This window comes from Pleurodeles waltl, chromosome 2_1 (assembly GCF_031143425.1).
Source record: "Pleurodeles waltl isolate 20211129_DDA chromosome 2_1, aPleWal1.hap1.20221129, whole genome shotgun sequence".
Classification (NCBI taxonomy): Eukaryota; Metazoa; Chordata; class Amphibia; order Caudata; family Salamandridae; genus Pleurodeles; species Pleurodeles waltl.
Genome location: NC_090438.1, coordinates 301,665,828 through 301,685,045, shown reverse-complemented (window position 1 = coordinate 301,685,045; position 19,218 = coordinate 301,665,828). Strand labels below are relative to the sequence as shown.

The 19,218-nt window shown below is 42.0% G+C and overlaps 1 protein-coding gene across 2 annotated transcripts in view; it reads left to right on the top strand.

Annotated features, from left to right (window-relative positions):
• The first annotated feature begins 1,036 nt into the window (after window positions 1-1,036).
• The window catches only part of STK26 (serine/threonine kinase 26), a 173,642-nt gene continuing 155,460 nt past the window's right edge, over window positions 1,037-19,218 (top strand). Inside the window, exon 1 of one of the 2 annotated variants that reach the window (XM_069212530.1) lies at window positions 1,037-1,693. In XM_069212530.1, the coding sequence (XP_069068631.1) occupies window positions 1,652-1,693 (42 nt within the window). In that variant the 5' untranslated portion in view covers window positions 1,037-1,651. The remainder of the gene's footprint in view (window positions 1,694-19,218) is intronic. The other variant, XM_069212529.1, reaches the window with a different exon arrangement.

Genomic DNA, 19,218 nt, shown 5'->3' with positions numbered 1-19,218 from the left:
GGTTGATTCTTGGTTCTTCGCTCTCAGTGGTGCTGCAACAATTATCTTAGTGGAGGTGCTGCCATTCGTGTTATGTCACTGAAGTGGCCGGGATTGTGAAAAATAAAAGCACTGCATGAATTGTAGCAAAACAGCCATGCCCATTTAGCAACAGGGTGGTAGGGCTGTAGTATGCATCCTGTGATGCATTTTGCAGCACGTTGTTCCAGATATAGGAATAAAGCATGGAGCTGGAACTGCTATTTACAGAGAGCACATATTCCATTGAACTGTCCTCTTCAAATGGCCATAAAATGGGCATCACGCCTGCAGTTTTGCTGTTCAACTTATTTGGTAAACAAACAACACAAGGACATTTGGTTTCTGTGCATATTTGTCACACAAGTTAAGTGCATTTGTTTGTTTTGATTCCATTAAAATCTTTTTTTCTATCAAACTATAGAATTTGAAAAAATATCTAATATGCAGATTTTTTTTCTAGTATTGGACTTGAAATATCTTCAGAAGTATTTGTTCTTTACTTGCTGCTGGTTTAGAATGAAATAGTTGTAAAGTTAATTGACAAATATCCCAATATTGCTTTTGTGTTAGAAAATATATGACATACTGCAGCCTCCTTGTTTCACACTCTGTACCCCAAGAAGATTATCACTTGGGTGCAAATGTGGTTACTTTGCAGTAATAAAAGTAAACAGCAATCTCCATGTTAAAAAATAAGAATAAATAGCAATTTGTCAGAAGACATTGCCTGACATTTGACCTCTGTCGTTGAATTCACAGCAAATGCTACAAGATCAAAGAATGTAAGGCCTCTTTATTGATCATTCTCCTTTAAAGTCCTGCAAGGTTATACTTGGAGGAGGCTGCAGCACCTCCTGTTCCCCTAGTTCCAGCGCCTCTCTTCGCTCTCGGTAGCCGTGTTGGAAAGCTGCAACCTCACGAAGGGTGGTAACTGTACTTGTCAACTCGACTGATGTAAAGTGACCATTATGATGATACACCCTGAAATAAAAAAAAAAGGAGACCTATTGGGTTTGCCATTTTGTTGCGAAATGAGGCGGTTCCAAACCTGGAAAACGAGACGTTCGTGGCAGGCTGAGATCAGGGACTGGGCGGCGGAAGAGCTGCAGTTTCGCGAGTCGGAAGGCGGGTGTATTTCGGTTCGGGGAGGCGGGGTTCGGGCTCGGAAGGGTCGAGCTCGGTCGCTCTGTAGGCGGGGCGGGAACCGCGCTCTGGGCCGGGCTCAGCCAGTGACGTCCAAGCGCCGGGCCTCTAGCTTGTTTGGAGCCTGCGGCCGGGCGGCTCCTCCCCGCAGTTCAGACACCTTCGTTTCGGCTTCCTGACACCGCGAGGGCTGAGGGGCTGCCGCAGACATGACGCTCTGAGCCCGCCGCAGCCTGCGCTCAGCACTGGCGGGGGAGACCCCCTTCTCACCCAGCTCTGCCCGGCCGTACGGAAGGAGGCACCGGAGGGACCTGAACGCCCCAGCCGCAGGCCGGAGAGGCTGTAGGAGCAGGCCCTGCCCGAGGTCGAAGAAGCCGGGGAGCGCAGGCCTGAGGCCCGGCACCGTAGGCCCCGTCGCTCGGCGGAGCATGGGCCGGGAGTGACCGCGCTGCCGAGGAGCTGAGGGCCGTACAAACACACCGCCGCCATGGCGCACTCCCCTGTGGCAGTGCAGGTGCCTGGGATGCAGGTGAGCCCCTAGCCCGGAAGAGGTTCCGTGCCCGCCGCAGAGCCCAGCATAAGCTGCCACGGAGGTCGCAGACCAGGAAGCGAGAGCAGGCAGGGCTTTATTGGTGCATAGGTGTGGGCACGGACTCAAAGGGTATGCCTGGCGTGAGTGGAGAGAGCAAGCGACGGTAATCACGAAGGGGTCGAGGAGCTGGAGAATCCCGGGATGGCATAGAATATCTGAAAAGAAGCGAGTTCCTGGATGCGTAGAGTGAGATGTGGGGTGCCTGTATTTGTCTGGAGTGCTTCGCGAGGTGCATAAGGTGTGGGGCGAGGGTGCAGTGGGGAATAATTGGGAGGACAATTTGCTGTGTTTGTAGAGCACAAGAGGGTGATGTTGGTAGAAGACTGTGCCCAGAAAAGCTTGGGGGCACCCAGGTGGATCTGCAGAGGGCGTGGCCTCAGCACCAGGATCTTTTATGGCTTGAGTGGTCAATGTACTTTTTTTTTATCGACGTACAGTACGAGAGCACAGACCCTAGACTCAACTGTTTTTGTAGGGAGGTACATCGGTGTGTTGGCTTCGGCCATACCCCTTCCTTTCGCATTGCTGACATATAGACGGGTCATTGCTGCACGTCGTGGCAGGGGCTTACTGCCCGCATTGCTTCAGCGCCTTGCACAATTCATAGGCCTTTCTGCACATGCAGTATGTGGCACGGATTTCTGGAAGAGGGGCGTGCATGCCTCTGACATCTACCAGGCACCCTATTTATGGAACATAATTATATAGCTTATTACTTTAGTCTCTCTTCTTTGTCGTTGCTGGTTACGAAATTGAATGTATCATCACTAACACAGTGCAGCAGCTATTGAGGAAGCGCCTTACTTCGTTGTCAATTGCTGCCTCATACGTGTCTTAGGTTTTTCAAACGTTAGCAAAGTGGCACGTTGTTTAAATTTGAGTTTGTCATAACCATTTGTAAATAGACTTGTAGCTAGCTCTGTGTTGTACTAGTTGCCTGAAATGTGTTATTAGCGCGTCTGACTAACCGATATAGAGGCTGACTTCTTTTTATATGACTACATTTCTCGGGGACATTTTTAAAAAAGTATGCTGTAACGCAAAACATTCCATAGATATTGCGTGTAGTGCGCTCTGTTGATGGCCTGAAACAGCTTTAAGCTGCATTGCAGTATCGATTCCGATGCGCTTTATTGGAGCTGAAGCTGAAATATGGTTTCTCTTATTTGGTAGTGGGAAACCAGAGCCGTATTTATTTTGAGTGCCTATTCTGTGGGTTATTTTGTGAACGTATAATGTTTGAATCCTGTCTATATCGGCGGATTGCCATGAGACAGCACCTCACTTCCTCTCTTTACATCACTCTGAGGATCCCTTTGGGCAGGTGGGGTCGTCTCCATAAGACTTTTATGTGGTAATAAAGGTTCACCATAAGTTGAGATGAAGGTTTAAGAGAGTGTGTCATAAAGCCCTATGCCTAAAATCCTGTCAGTAATTCCATTTTTGGACCTGGACATTAACATGTTGCCATTAACTGATTGATGACTAAAAACCAAAACAAATTTATAAGGGGCCACACATAAGTTTCCTTCTTCTTCTTCTTCTTCTTCTTCTTCTTCTTCTTCTTCTTCTTCTTCTTCTTCTTCTTCTTTTTTTAATTTTTTTTTTAATATATGGCGACATGCGCAAGGGGTGGCAATCGCGTTTGTAAAAGTCTCACCCAGGTCTCGAGGGTGTAGGGAGTGACACAGAAGATGTCAGAGGGGAAAACACTGCCCGGCTGCCAGTTTAATAAAACATCAAAGGCTCCAAATCATGGGTCTGACAACTAATTTTTTTTTATTTTTAAAAGCCACCCAAAAAGGGTATGAGCGAATTAACAATGACGATAGGTCCGATAAATTTGAACTACAGTTTAGTTCTGCGGTAAATCAAGCTGTATTGCAGAATGGTACATTCTTACCATAATGCCTGACTGCAGTGGTATTAGTTTGGTTGGAAAGATTAGGAAAAAGCAGCATTAAAAGTTGTCAGTCGTAAATTCGGTATTTTTAAGTAGGTATATAACGCTGGTATTATTGCTGCTAGTAGCTCTTTTCAATAGATCTATTCCGTTCTTTAGTACTGTGTTACTTAGCACTCTGTGTTTTGTGTTTGTCGCGCATGAGATGTTTGTTTCTTATGTTCATTAAGATCTGTCTGACATCCATGTTCTTATATACTGACTTTTCTCATCAATTGGAACTGCTGTCTCAAGGACAGGATATTTTGCTATTGCTTTTTACAGAATGTATCAGAGTTTTGCACTTTGTGGTACATGTATTACCACTTTGGGATTACATATCTCCCTTTACTAAAATATTTGCAGTGAGGATAGGGTAAGAACAGTACATTAACGTTAATTACAGGTAGTAATTGAATATAGTGCACTTGATACATTTACTGCCTTGCTACGTTACCAACCGCACTTAATTGTTGTTGAAAATGTGACGGAATGTTAAAAATGTAGGTGATGTAGCCAAGAGAGACTGTCAAACTTCTCACTAAAGTAAAATTGTGAAACAGTGAAAAGTATAAACCTCCATTATTAGTGATAGCGCTTGGTGTTGCGCACCAGGCCAACATGAACTAGCCCCTATGCCCCGCCTTCTTTCAGTTCCATTTAGTTTAAGGTATGGTGTGACAGCACAGCTGTCAGCCAAACCTATTGGCACCAATTCTTTAATATATGCATATTGTCACAAGTTCTTTAATATATACACGGGCTGGGTTTTGAATACTCCGGAGTAATCCTTTCTCACCTCATTGTATTGGCTGTCCGGAGTTTCATTCTGCTGTTTAGAAAGTGCTTCCATTGGAATGCACGAGGGACTTTTTTGCATCTGAAGAATGCACTCAGTCTTCACAGTTTGTAATAATCACGTCTTTTCTCCTTTACTATACCGAACGCAAATCCTTTTTGCCACCCACCCCTCCCAAGCAGTGGCAAACCCAATAGTCTGGTTTTAAAACACTAATAAGAATTTTTGCATGCAGCACATGCAAGCAGCATTTTTACATGCCTGTTACATTCATTGGCAAAATACACAATAAGGGCATTACTATTGGGCTTGCCAGTGTTTGTTGTCATCTCAAGTCAATGCAGGTTTTCCAAGAACATAAATTGCCATATTTTCTCATGCTTTCAAATCCCTAAACTGTTAGCTCCAACTGGATAAAGGTGACAGTGGCACACTGCTGGAAGACCTTAGTACTCTTCTTCAAGTGATGATCTTCATCTTCTCTTTGTATGCCACGTTGCTTTCAGCTTCCCTTCTGATTCTATGTTTAAATCATAAACTTTGTAACCTTCCTTTTTTGATTTCCATTGCGACTTATCATACCTCTATATGCACGTTGTGTGTAGTGTTTCTTGGATGGTCATGTGCATTCACTCCTCTCTTCGTCAGCTCTGACTTTTTCCATGAGTTGTGTTTTTTTTCCATTGGATTGAAAATGTCACTGTGTCCTTTTTTTAAACCTTCTTGGAGAAGTTACTTAACTTTTATATATTGGCTCTGCTAATATCTTCTACAGCCCCCACCTACATCTTATAACTACATAAAATGCTTTAAGTGCCTTTTCCATCCCTGCCGACTTATGCAGGGCATGGCCTAAAGCCCGCCATTCTTTTCACAACTACACCCTTACTCAATTTGCTGTGACCTATGTGTGGCGGAAGAACGTCATGGCAGGACTAGCCTCTTACAGAATTTTCTCCTCTAACACCTACTGTTGTGGGAAAACGTGCACTACCGCTTGATGGTGAATGCAAGCTTGCTTTTGGCCATGATTTACAGGAAGTTCATAAAGATATAGGTGTGAAACGTCAAGATGAAGTGCATCATGTAAGAGGGTCAGCAAGGTGCAGTGGGAGAAATATAACTGCTGTACATTGAACTCACGATGCATCACCTTGAATATTGTGTTTATTTTTTGAAAGCTCTCGTTCCTTTCAAATTAATTCCATAGTAACCTTTCTCTTTGAGGCAGCAATTTTGAAAGGAGCCTTTTAGTTTGTAGATATTGAATCTCTCCAAGAGGCAGTATTTTAGCCACTGTTCCTTCCTAGGTGACAGCAAGCCAGTTTGTTTCAATGCGGTACATAACTTGAAGTGTATGGTTGTAAATAATACATAACAAATAACTTTGATCTTTCCCTCAGCACATTAAAAATGATAGTTAAACAACCTGGCAACAAACCTATATTTGAATAACACAAAAATAAGCCTTGTGTGTATGTCTATTTAGTACTGCTGTGATGATAGCATGTAGCTATGGTTATCTCACTATCTGTATATAATACCTACAGGGAAGTTGCTGTTGCAGTTATGGAAAAATGCTAGGCTCAATGACAACAAGTTGGTCACAAACACTAGAGAGGCCAGTTACATCTGTGTTTATTTTGTAACTATGTTGTGAATTTAAGTGTTTGACTTATTTACCTGAAAGCTGGGGGCAGGGGTGTAAAATTATTATATATATATATATATATATATATATATATATATATATATATATATGATGGAAAATTTATGATCTTAACATTTTGAACCTGAGACGTCTTTTGAGGTCCCTGGACCTTTGCAGATATTGTGGAAAAATGTTGTTTGAGTGCAGGGGTCCATGATGGAGAAGCTCTTCCTCAGTGAAGGCTCGTTGTAGTTTCTTAAGGGCTGGAAAATACATATTTCCCAAGATACATTTTCTCAGTCCAGCTAATGTCCTTGGCAACATGCAATTTCTTGCCTTTTCTGCCTTTTGGGATGCGATGCATATTAATGTCTCTCCTATATGTGTCCTGCACTGTTCTCAAGGGCACCCTAGCTCTGTCTTCCATCTCCAAACACCCCCAAGCTCAGCTTCTCGAACAGTATCTGGTAAACTTTTTAAAATGTACTCTGACACACAAATCTTCTTCCCCTTCGAAAACTGGCCAGACAGTGCAGTCAATATCACTTATTGCCCAGGCTATGTGTTTGAACTACTTGAAGCAGAGTTTATTTACACAACTGATGCCAAAACCAACATGTAGACAATAAGGGCCTCATTGCGAACCTGGCGGTCGGACTGCCACCAGTGTGGCGATCTGAGCGCCATATGGACTGCCAGCACCACCAGGATTAGTTGTCCCAGTGGTCTGGTGGTCGTGGTGGTGGTCCTAATCCGCCAGGGCAGCGCTGCAGGCAGTGCCGCCCTGGGGATTCTGACTTTGTTCTCCGCCAGCGATGGCGATTTTACCTACATGAAAAGGCTGACAGAGAACGGGTGCAGGGGACCCCTTGGCTAGCACCCTCACAATATTAACTGTCTGCTTTGCAATCAGTGAACATTGCAAGGGTGCTGGTGCACCCTGTGCACTACTGCATTGCCGTCGGCTCGATTATGAGCCGGAGACAATGCTGTAGGCAGTTTCCTGCTGGGTCAACGGATGGAAACTGCGGTTTCCACCCGCTGACCCAGCTGGAAACTTGTAATGGGCCGGCGGGGCGGCAGCCACAATGGCAGCAACCTCCCCATTGGGATTTTGGTAGACAGGCTTTTCTGTCTGCCGAAATCGTAATAAGTCCCTAAGTCTGTCTTGCTACCTTTTGATTAGTCTTCATTTCTTGGCTCCCTGCCCACCATTTTGCCAATTGAATAAAGTTTGCTTACAGGGCATTGCCTTCTACCTCACTCAGTTCTTTAACACTAGCTGTTCAAAATTAAGAACTTGGCTTTCCTGCGCATACTGTGTATAAAGCTTGGTCTTGGATCCAGTCCTTTGATGCAGTATGGTCATCAGTGCTGTGCCTGAATTGTGGACTAGCCCTATAAGTACTTGGCTCTGCTCCCAAAGCGTACTGTGACGAGAGTGTGGCATTCTTTTTGCCTAAAGCCTAGGTCACATTGTTTGGGGTCCAGGAAAACACATTTTCATGCCTAGTGGACAAAATAAACAAGTAGGCCCAACCTCCTGTGGTGCAAAACCCTTGGTTTCCAGTAACGAAGTATGAATTTGTTTGTGAAAGAGGATTATCTGCAACTAAGGCAAATATGTACCCATATGTACAAGTTGTTCAAACTTGTATGTATGGTTCTGGGTTTGCCCTGACGTGGGTCCCGTGCTTGCTATGCCACCAGATTCAAGCTAGCCTGGCTGATGAAGGGTGATACCCTGAAACTGGTCCCAGGATACTTGTTTCTGGTCCAGGGAGGACCTGGCCTGGCAGTTCGGGCTGGACTGTTCCCCTGGGGAACAGGGTCAAGACTGATTTGCGTATGGCTGGGTCCAAACCGGAGTGGCATGGCAAGTAAAAAAAAATGATGGATTAAACCCAGATCTGTGACTGGGGGTGAATGTTTGATTTGTTCTGCATTCCGTCCATCATCTGTTGTTTTTGCATTTATATGGTTCCATAATGCAAATCTTTTATAATTATTAGCAATTTATAAGGTAATGCATTGAGTTATGAGCTCAACTTGCATTGCTGATAGTGGTTCCTGTATAACACCATGTACACATTTAACAAATGTAACAATTATAGGCTACTTATGATGCACTCAGAGTGCTCCCTGATAATGCAAATACATGCAGAACCTTGCAACTACTCCTGGTTATTGTTTGCTCTCAAAATAAAATGTACAACGAAAAAGCAACTTGAGAAAATATTTTGTTTTAATGGTGTGCAATTTTAGATGTTATTTCGTTGAGGCATCATTTAGTAAAAAGCATGTTTCAAAGACAGAAATGAATAATTAACAGTGTAAACACAATTTTTGCATCTTTGAGTAACATCAATATATTGAAGAATGTCTAAGTGCACCCGTGGGTGTATCTCCCAGTTTTGACTTTCAGGAATTCACAAAACTTTACGGAAGTCGGCCTGTAAACCATGCTCCTAGAATATATGAAGTTCACTTTTGCTTGAGCAAATATTCACAAAAATATTTGGTCCTATAAAAATCTGCTGAGTGAATGCGTATTCACTATCTGTATGCCCCTCACCACCCCCCACCTTAGGTGGGGAAAAAGGATTTACGTTTGCAATTGTCAGGAGTACATTTCCAACTTTTTACAGTGTGGGAAGAGTTAGCAGAGCAGCTGGCGAGTGCCTTTTAAACATTTAACTTAATTTTGTGGATGTGCACAGATTCAAGGAATGACCACTTAATTCCTACTTACAGCCTCTGTGAGAAGATGTGGTGAGGAAGGTTTGCAAAATCAAACCCTTTTATAATCCACATGTTAATGTACTACAATACCTGGCCTAACCAGAAAGGTAATAAGAGCTCTGATATAACGAGAACACTGCCATACTTTCTCATCTCGCTGCATGCGACCCAAAGGGACAGGTGGATTGTTTTCTACTGGACAAGTAGATTTAGGAAGTATTCTGCCCTATGGACAAGTAAATAATTTATAAAATTACATACCCCATATGGTATAATTTCAAACCATGTGATCTCAGTTAACCCTGCCAGATGAGGCAGCATTACCAAACATTGTTTAACTTCCCTTAGGAAATAAGCTTTTTCCTAGCTTGTTGAAATTGTTGCCCATCAGGTGTGAATAATCAGTACATTAAGGGAAGAATTTATTCCAGCAAGTGGCCCACCCATGGGACTAGCTGTATACGTTTCATGGCTGGCCTTCCAAACCTCTTTGAGGCCTGTGAAAGACCCTGCCCTATTTGCCAGGGGAGCTGTGCATCATGTCCAGGTTATAAATAAGTGTCTGACAACTCAGATCACCGATACTTCATGCATCCACTGACCTATTTGCAGAGAAAGCACGAGAATGGAGACCACTACCTGATTACCAAGGAACATAATGTAAGACTTGAATCCACCACTTATGTATCCTCATATTAGGGACTTTCTGCATGCCCGCCCGAGCTGCTATTAATGTTGCCTTGATGTGGAAAGATTGTGTCCCAGAATTCTGCGGTCGAAGCCAAAGACTACCCAAGAGCATCCTCATGACTGCCTGGAATTGGAAGCTGGTCCTTGTGTATAAACAGGGACTAACCCCTTATGCACCGAATAGGCCTTCTATTATTGTTCTAGCTAGAAAAGGCTATAAATTAAGTTAATAGTGAAGAATAAGTGTAAAACCATTGTGGGCAATATGAAAATAAATAAGGCCCGAATTCTTAGCAAAAAAAAATAAATACAACCTTTTCCATTGGGGACAGAGAATTGAGAGAAGATGGCGAATACCCTTAAACTTGAAAGTTTGTGAGTGTTCTTGGCATATTCAGCCCCTCAGTGCTGAGCCTATTTTTTTAGTTAATATTTTAAGCACTTCGCATATAAACCTTCATAACCTTTCTTCCACAAACAATACACAGGCAAAATTTGCATCCATTTTTTCTGCGTGTTGGGGATTTTAAAGGTTCTTGGCAATTGTGGATTTCCCTGGAGGGGAAAAGATAATAGCCAACATGTGGTAACAATAGGGGTTTATTTTGAAAACTGTGGTGTGCAAGAAAATATTTTTTTTCTAACAATGGTATAATCAAAGATTTGCTATGCTGAAATCACCCTCTTGCCAGGTTTGAGGAACAGGCTAAGTTTTACGACAGTGTTTGCAGTTTTCTAAATAGTAATCAGTATTTCCTGTTTTGGGGGTTGCTACCTATTTGCAGTTTGTGTGAGCTAGATGAAAGTAGAGGTTCAATCTAGAAAGCGGTACATTTCTGAAAATTAGACCAAATTCTAAATTCAGAAAGAGAGAATTTATGTAGATCGCTTATGGTTTTCCCAGGGAAACTAAACATTGAAATTAAAACTATTGAATGTAAGTAGGGAAAATTGAAATATCGTCTGTAATAAATATACAAATATATATATTATTATTATTTTTTTTTTGTACCTTGATGGCTGATTTTACAAAGCAGTGAGCCAGCAAAAGACCTGTAAAACATGATTTTTCATACTATAGTGACATTGCATCAAATTGTAATGTAATGAAAGCTAAATGTGTATGATGGAAAGCTATGCATTTTTTAAATATACCAGGGTATACGAGTTTAAGAAAGGGTGCTGATCTGAATGACTCTCTTTGAGATATAAAAACGTAGCCTGGATTTGGGATATTTTGTGAAAACATTTAAGATTAATAGGTCATTTTGCAAAACGTTTTATGTGTTACACACCAGCTTTCTATTGGCAGTCAAAAAAATTAGGGAAATTCAACAGATAATTAAGGCTGTACTATTCCGTGTTCCCATACTTTTTCCAATAAAAACAGCACCCCACTTTTGTGAGTAGGTCTATCACTGCATCACATGTAAGGTGATGATCCTTGCTCAGCCTTTTCTGACAGAACATCCATGGGCTTTACCTTCACATTCAGTACTGATTGTTGGCATAGTTCAGCTAGAGTACTCCTCTACATGCATTCAATAAAAGCTATTCATATTCATCAACGTGAAGCTTTTTGACCCTCTGATGCTTCCATGGGGTATTGCAAACTTTTTTCCAAGGGTGGAACATTTATGTGTTTGCAGACCAGAAGTGACCGTGGGAAGATGGCTATGGTAATCTTTTAGTTGCTCTATATTCCTTTGCAAAATGATTGAGTTCTTCTACGGGTTTGCATTTCTTTAGAGGTTAAAGACCTGTTTGATAAATTAAGGTGTGTCCGCAACCTTTTTCTTTCTGTAGGCTGCCTCCCCACTCAAAGTTTCATTGTATTCATTAGTAATTTTAGTTTCTGCCATTCATAATCTTGTTTCGCGTGCATCCTAAAGATATACGCTTTTGCAAGTGTATTTAATGCAAATTGTTGCTCCTTGTTGCAACAGTTTTGATTCACTTAATTGGAGTTCACATTGTAATATAAATGCCTATCTATTTAGAGTATTTCAGTCCAGCATTCACTCCGTGGGTCGGCGCAAAAGAGTAGTTTAGTTGGAGGAGGAGAACATTGGGCGAGTACTTGCAGGTTGCTGTCATAGAGCTAGGTTTCTAAAATAAAGGTGGGCTGGCTCTGACTTTAGTGTCACAAGCAGTGACCTCTATTTGTTTTCCCTGCACTCTGAAGGTTTTGTGCCATCCCATGATTGACATCCAGGACTAGAACATGCTCTGGATGGTAGATGACAAGACTTAGATGAGAGCATTCATTGTAAGGAACCAAACATCAGAGTGACAAAGTTACGTGTAAAAGCAAACATTTATAGATCGAAAATAATCGCAAAAATTCCCCAGTTGTAGCTCAGTAAACTTACGCCCGCGCCATACACTGATTATACCCTACCATATTTCATCACTCACAACATGTTAAATGGCACTTCTGATAACATCCCCGATTACATCATCCAATCTACTGGTCCTGAAATTGCTCTACGAACCCCTAGAGCATTTGTGAAAAAAATAGGTAGCAAAGGAACTACGAACATATACAACATATATTCAACATGTGTGCATTTCTATTTTGGACATAGTGTTGTGCTGAAGACAAGTCGGGCATACTGTAATAAAGGTTATATGATGCACAGTTTAACTACCAGTAAACTTTTAAATAGAAGGAGTAATTCATATAAACAAGGTAGAGATGGAGTGCAGTTGGTGAGTTGCAGACGTTTTTTACTAATAGGTTGTGGATTAATTCAAAGTCCTGTTGCTAAAGTATGTATACAACATATGTAAAGCTTATCCATACAATATGCTCATTCAGTTTTCTGTGCATGTACTGATGGTAAAGATTTGCCATATCGCCAATTTCTATATAAACTGGAGATGTATCTGGTGCAGATATGTATTTTCAGAAGTTGAGTGTAAATTGAGCCATTCTAAATTGCTGAAGAAAGTATAATGTAAGGGTGACTTGCCAACAGTTAAAGTTGCCGTAGTTTCAGTAACTTGTAAGGCATTTTTACAAACTATAGAAGGTAGAGCTAGGAGCTGGTTGTGAATGCCTGATCAATTGTGAATGCATAGACGTGAAGCAGTTTACTTTAAATTACCCTTGAGCACTAAAGCGGTTATAGAAAACTGAGCCTAGATGTAATTTGTTGTGAATAGCTTACAGTATGAAAAGCGTATAGCAGACTGTCACATTTATCAGAGGATGTCATCGATGATGTAATTTAACATGTCATAAGCTATATAGTATGTTGTGAGGTCATAAGCACTGCATTACTGATACGCAGTTATTGTTACTGCACTGACGTATAACTGGCGAATTTCAGTGTGGTGTGGTGTTTTTTATTTTATTTTTGTTTTATTATAATGGTGAATTAGTAGGGAAGGCCCAGACCAGTGTAACCAGGGACTCAAAGGGCTCTGAGCCCTTACTAGGCCTCGGCCGAATTAAACAAAGAAATGGTGAATGGTGCTAAAGGGCACTGGCAGGAGCCTATGTATCGGGGGGAGGTGCAGATGTTAAATGCAATCCATATGTTGGGCCAGTTAGGAGGACCAATGGAACCTTGTTGCCACGCCCTCCCCCCCCCCCCCCCCCATCCCGTACCAATGAACCATTCAGCCTGTTGGGAAGGGCCAGAAGGACAAAAGAAGGAGCTTGGGGCTCCCAACGAACGTAAGACAGGAACAGCAACAAGGCCCACCCACACTGTAAAGAAAACAGAAGGAAGAATGGTCAGGGCCCAAATTGTAGGCAGCTTACAGAGCTGGTATAAACAGAACTGCCGGTAGGAGCAAGGCGACCCACAGAAAGGTGGAAGGGTTGTCTGGTGACCCAAGTGGCCTTGGGATGCCAGTCTGTAGTGCTCATGGGAAGGACGCAGTACATGATGACATGGGCCTGACACCTGCTGCCCAGCCAAAGGAATTCACAGCTCTTGAACAGATAATTGGAGGCAAGATTAAGCCTCAAACTTGTTTAAAGTCTCTCTCTGCAAAGGTAAATAACTGTTGACGTACAGGATATGTTTGTTTCCTATATAAAGATGTAAAGTGTTTCCGCCTCGTGTTTCCGCCTCAGGATGGATGACTTCATAATCGTATGATATGCTCAGAAGAGGACTGCATCCGATTTAGGTCTTGGCTCAAGACTGTGCGCATGCGCTGTTTGGAACCGATTCATGCTGTAACTACTGTGGTGGACTTCAGCCTGCCCATAGGCTTGCCATTTGCTGTCTCCCACGTCGATCTGTTCTTCCTTTTCCTGATTGGTCCATGGCATGTATGGGTTATGCCTCTTCCTGTGTTCTTCTCCCATTGAGCAGCGACGAAGTACACTATCCCTCCACTACCCATCTTTTTCTGATCAATTTAGAAACTTCTTTGTGCCTGTTTTACCAGCCCTCCTCCGGAGCGCTGGTATTGTTATTAGCGCAAGCTGGTTTTTTTGTTGTTGTTTTTTTCCTTTCTTTTTTCATATCCTGTGTGTGAGACCGCCGTCCCTCTCGTTCTGGCTTCGGTTGCTCTGTTTGCCCAGTGGACTTGAAGCTATGTTCTAATAATTATGCATCAACACCAGCGTTATTTGTCAGGGTCCGAACAGGTGTGTAATGATGTGAAAATTTGCTGGGATCTGTGTTGTGAAGCTTACTCAGTCACCACCCCCCCACCGAAACTCCCTCCAAAAAAGCAGCAGCGCACCACCAAGTTGAAGGTGAGCCTGTGCTCTTCCAAGCCTGTCCGGCCCCTTCTATTTCTGCAGCTGGGGGCGGCACGGTAGCAGGGCATGGTGCAGAAAAATACGTTGTCTTGCGTAGGGAACCCGCCCACGAGCACCAGACAAATGAGGAAACAACACTGTGCCCTGACAGCTGGCATGACCCCTGACGTCTTTCGTTGACCATGCTCGCACTGACAGACATTTTGGAGTGAGGGTATTCGGTATTAAATACGAGTGCTGAAAAGGAAACCGCTACCCTAGACGATTCAATTGACAATATTCAAGTAGTGCAGCTGTCTTAAGAGCACTTGTGCGTGAATATTGACCATGTCATCCACGCACACAAAGCACTGCACAACACCGGACCCACCTACCTCAACAACCGACTCAGCTTCCACACCCCCACCCGAAGCCTCCGCTCAGCCAACCTTGCCACAGTCCCCCGCATCCGAAAAACCACCGCCGGCGGCAGATCCTTCTCCTACCTCGCCAAGACCTGGAACACTCCCCACACCATCCTACGACAGACCCAGGACCTGCTGGCCTTCAGAAGACTCCTCAAGACCTGGCTCTTCGACCAGTAGCACCCCCCCCCCCCCCAGCGCCTTCAGACCCTCGCGGGTATGTTGCGCGCTTTATAAATGCAGTGTTTGATTGATTGATTGTATTCTTAAAGAGGCCTGTTCTTTCATACGAAAGTTTGAGCATTATTTCCAAGCTAGGTTTTTGCGCGTCCAATTTGCTCTTTGCCATCATTGGCACATGATTGTTTAATTGCTTGCTACTGAATGAATAACTAATGCAGCTGTTTCTGAAGATGACCACTGGCGTTGCAACAGTTTTACTGCACATGGTTGAAACCGTGGCCGAGTAATAGATTAGAAATAAACATGCCCTTTTTCCTTTTTCTCTTTTACGGCCATGTTTTGCCTCTCTGAAACGCTGAAATGACATCAAGTTCTCGTTTCAATGCTTGTCAAACAGATCAAACAACAAAATCCACTACATGCATTTGCAAAACATGTCATAATGGCAAACATTACATAAGACAATGTCCGACCAAATACAAGATACTGTACAGTTCATTGCCATTTTGCTACCCTAGACCAGATACCCAAACACCATACTACATAATGCAGTCCAACAGCGCAACTTAAACAACACATAAAACTAAATATAAACTGCAGAAAAGTTTCAGAAAAAAAACAGCATGAAAACCTGACTGCACCACCAAAATGTATTTATAGTGGTGCTGGCCCTCGGGTTATGATTTCATTTACAGTGAGGTATTTTTTTAAAAATTTTTTTTAATCCCTACCTATTTTTTCTTCCCTTTTAATATTCTTAATTTTAACCAAAATACTTTATCTTATTTGTTGTGAAGTAAAATGTGTGCTGTTTTTGGAGTACTGTGCAAACCTATACCACCTTTTAAGCCTCATATTCATGGCTGCAGAAGCCTTTGTGTAAAAAAGATAGCTTTGTTTATTAGAACAGTCCATGCCCACGGGTGCCTATGTTTATAAAACACGTTTTATTTACAGTCAGATGTTCAGTAAGTTAATGCAAATTACCATTCTATAAAACATGGCTAAAAGACATACGATTGACAGCACCAATACACCAAGCATTGCCAAGACATATTGGCTTTGCCAAAGCTTGTTTACTTAAGCAGCTACTGTGTGTGGTCTGTTCAAGGAAAAAATGGGAGGGTCGCTTTTGGGATGGATGTCAGAAGGGGCTGGGTTGCACAAATGGACTAATTATTTCCTATAATTTGGTGATCAATTAATTTGCAGAATATTTAGTTTCCCTAAACCACTCAAAAATCTAAACTTTGCATTTCGCCTTAAGCTTTCAGAATGACATTGCTGCTGTTTAGACCATTAATCAGCACATCTGAACATCTGGATTAAACCCAGATATTTGTGACTCTGGGTGAATGTTTGATTTGCTCTGCATTCCGTCCATCATATGTTCTTTTTGCATTTGTCACCCCAAGTGGGAAGTGCATGTCCAGACGTGGGTCCCGTGCTCACTGCGCCACTGGATTCAAGCTAGCCTAGCTGATGAAGGGTGAAACCCTGAAACCGGGCCAAGGAAGCTTGTTTCCGGTCCAGGGAGGACCTGGCTTGGCAGTTCGGGCTGGACTGTTCCCATGAGGAACAGGGTCAAGACTGATTTGCATATGGCTGGATCCAACCTGGGGTGGTGTGGTGAGCAAAAAAACTATGGATTAAACCCAGATCTTTGTGACTAGGGGTGAATGTTTGATTTGCTCTGCATTCCGTCCATCATCTGTTTTTTGCTCTTGCCCTTGCAGGCACATTATTGATGCAAGCATCTATTAATGAATCCTCCACCGTGTGTGAAAAAAACCATTGTAAATGCAGAACGCTGCAGCAGAAATTTACACTGTCGCACATTGCACCTTATTTTATTTTATTCCTTTAGTTAGGTCTGGTTAAACCTACTCTGTAGTACCAATGTACTGCAAAAGAAAGTTTGTGCATATTTTAATTTCTTTACAGTGTGCTTTGCATTTACAATTTGATTTATATTAATACATATTTGCATAAAACACATTTTAAATACCTCAATGTTTTGAGAAATGTGTGTTTTAGTTGGTGATGAGCCATTATTTAAAATGTGATGCTCTTTGTAGACTAAGTAGGGAGTTGTATAGTACTTTGTAAGTACTTAAACATTGTGTCTCAACTAACTTCCAGGAAGTGACTGATTTGTAATATGAATGTGAAGAGATATTTTGTAAACTCTTTAGGGCTTTAGTGATTTATTCAGTTTTGGTGGTGCTTTATATTTATTTCAGGCTGCCAGTGGCTTTGCTTGCATATGGATCTCATCTGGAAGGTGAATGGATGCTATTTGGTGCAGTGTTGAGGTCAAAACCAGATGTGTGAATATGGTAAAATATATTTAACGCAAGATTGAGAAGAAGGAATCCAGAGTATATTTAGCTGTATTCTAGTTCCTAGAGATGCTTTCGGAAAAGTTAAGGAATTCCTGGGAGGAGAGGTTAGATTTTTATATTGCCATGTTCAAAATTGTGAACTTCTGTAGGATAAGTAAGGGGTGAACGTATGCTATTATTGATAGAATGTTGCAGAAACAATCAAGAAAGGCAACATTACGCTGGCAGAATGAGTTTGGCTTTTAGCAAGAACGAGATTGAAGATGGAATAGGGGTGGAGATAAAAGGAATCTTTCAAGGAGACACACTTGAGGGGGGTCAAAACTGTGGTAGAAACTAAGAACTCAGTGTAAGCTTCCTGACATTTATGTTCAACCAGTTCTGGATCGTTATGCTATAGTTGTGCTGTATTCCTTCATGAGAGATTGAAACTATGTCTTCTAAGGCCGGTCATGGCAAAGAATATTTTTTCTGGTTTCTTTATAAGCTGATTGGCAATGTTTCGAGCTGGAGATTGAACAGTTATGGATACATAGGCTTTCCAAAGAAAGGTTGAGTTTATAATTTTAGGATTAATGGGTTTAGTGTGGGATGCTAGGGATGCTGATGGAATTGAAGGGGATTACGGTGAGAAAAGAAGGTGGAGTTGAGGGATGCAAAGTAGGATGATTAAGCAAGTGTGATGATGTGACCTTGTCAGGAAAAGCAAGTAGGAGGGTGTAGTTTGTTTTCTTTTTCTTTCAAGAATTGAAAGCAGCCAAATTAAACTGCTATTAGCCTTGACTGAGTAGAATAATCAGTGGCTCTTAACCTTTTGATTTCTCTGCCCCCCCCCCCCCCCCCCCCCCCCACACACACACACACTTAATCATTTCTGGTACCCAGGCCCCCTGCTGAATCATTATTGAAATCAGTGGTCATTATTGGAAGCCAGGGTCCCTGGCTTAAGTGTTTTTGATCATTTGAACAGTAAAAGATCACATTAAAAATACATATACAAGCACTCACCAAATATACAAATTATGATTTTTTTAAAATTTATTTACAAACCTATATAAAAAAATTAAATTGAGGCCACTCATTGTTCATACTTTTAATGCACCTGCATTGCTCTCTTGAATCATTTTAAGGACACCCCCTTAATTTTTAGCTTCCAGTTTCACATTCCTACACGTTTACAGATAGTTTTAAAATGTTCAATTGTACATTTTGCCTCTTTATATACACCTTTTTTAATCTGTGAATATTATTTAATTTTCTAAGCAGTCGCTCCGCTCCCCCCCCTTGCTTTGTGCTAAAATCTTAAGTATTGTAACTATCACTTGAATCATTCACAGAACACTTGAGTACTGCCTCTCCCGTATTCTTTTAGTAGACTATGCTTGTTTATCTTAAATTGTCCATAATACTAGGTCAGCTGTTCTTTCCCAGTGCTTCATGGATTATATTTCTGAACATTGCCACTGCTACTGATTCTTGTTGCTGTCCTGGACCAAAAACCTTCTATCACCGTTTATTGGCCACTTCAGAATACCTTTAAATGTTTTTTTCTTTAATTTCTAGATGCTGTTTTGAATCAAACCAAATTAACCAATGTGTTTTTTTAAAGGCATCAAGTTGGTGGGCTGGTGGTGAAAGTGGTCAAGGGGTGAGGCTCTCTGTAATTAAGGCAAAAGTATAGGATTGTGATTGTGAGTTAAATAGAGGGGATTGAGAAGGGAGTTCTGTGACCCTTAAGTGGTTGCCCTTCAAATTGGCTGTGGTTCAGACCATTTTCTCTCTTGAGCTGCTGTGAGCTAGATGCCTGGACTGTACAAGGGTATGGTCCCTCTGAGGTGTGACAGCTATTGGCCTTAAGCCTTTCTTTAATATTTGTATTTAGCACCCTTAGCTATACTCATTCACTTAATTAGCTTTAATTTGTATTCTTACATAGACAATTGAAAACTTATTCTACAACTGTACCACAACACTGAA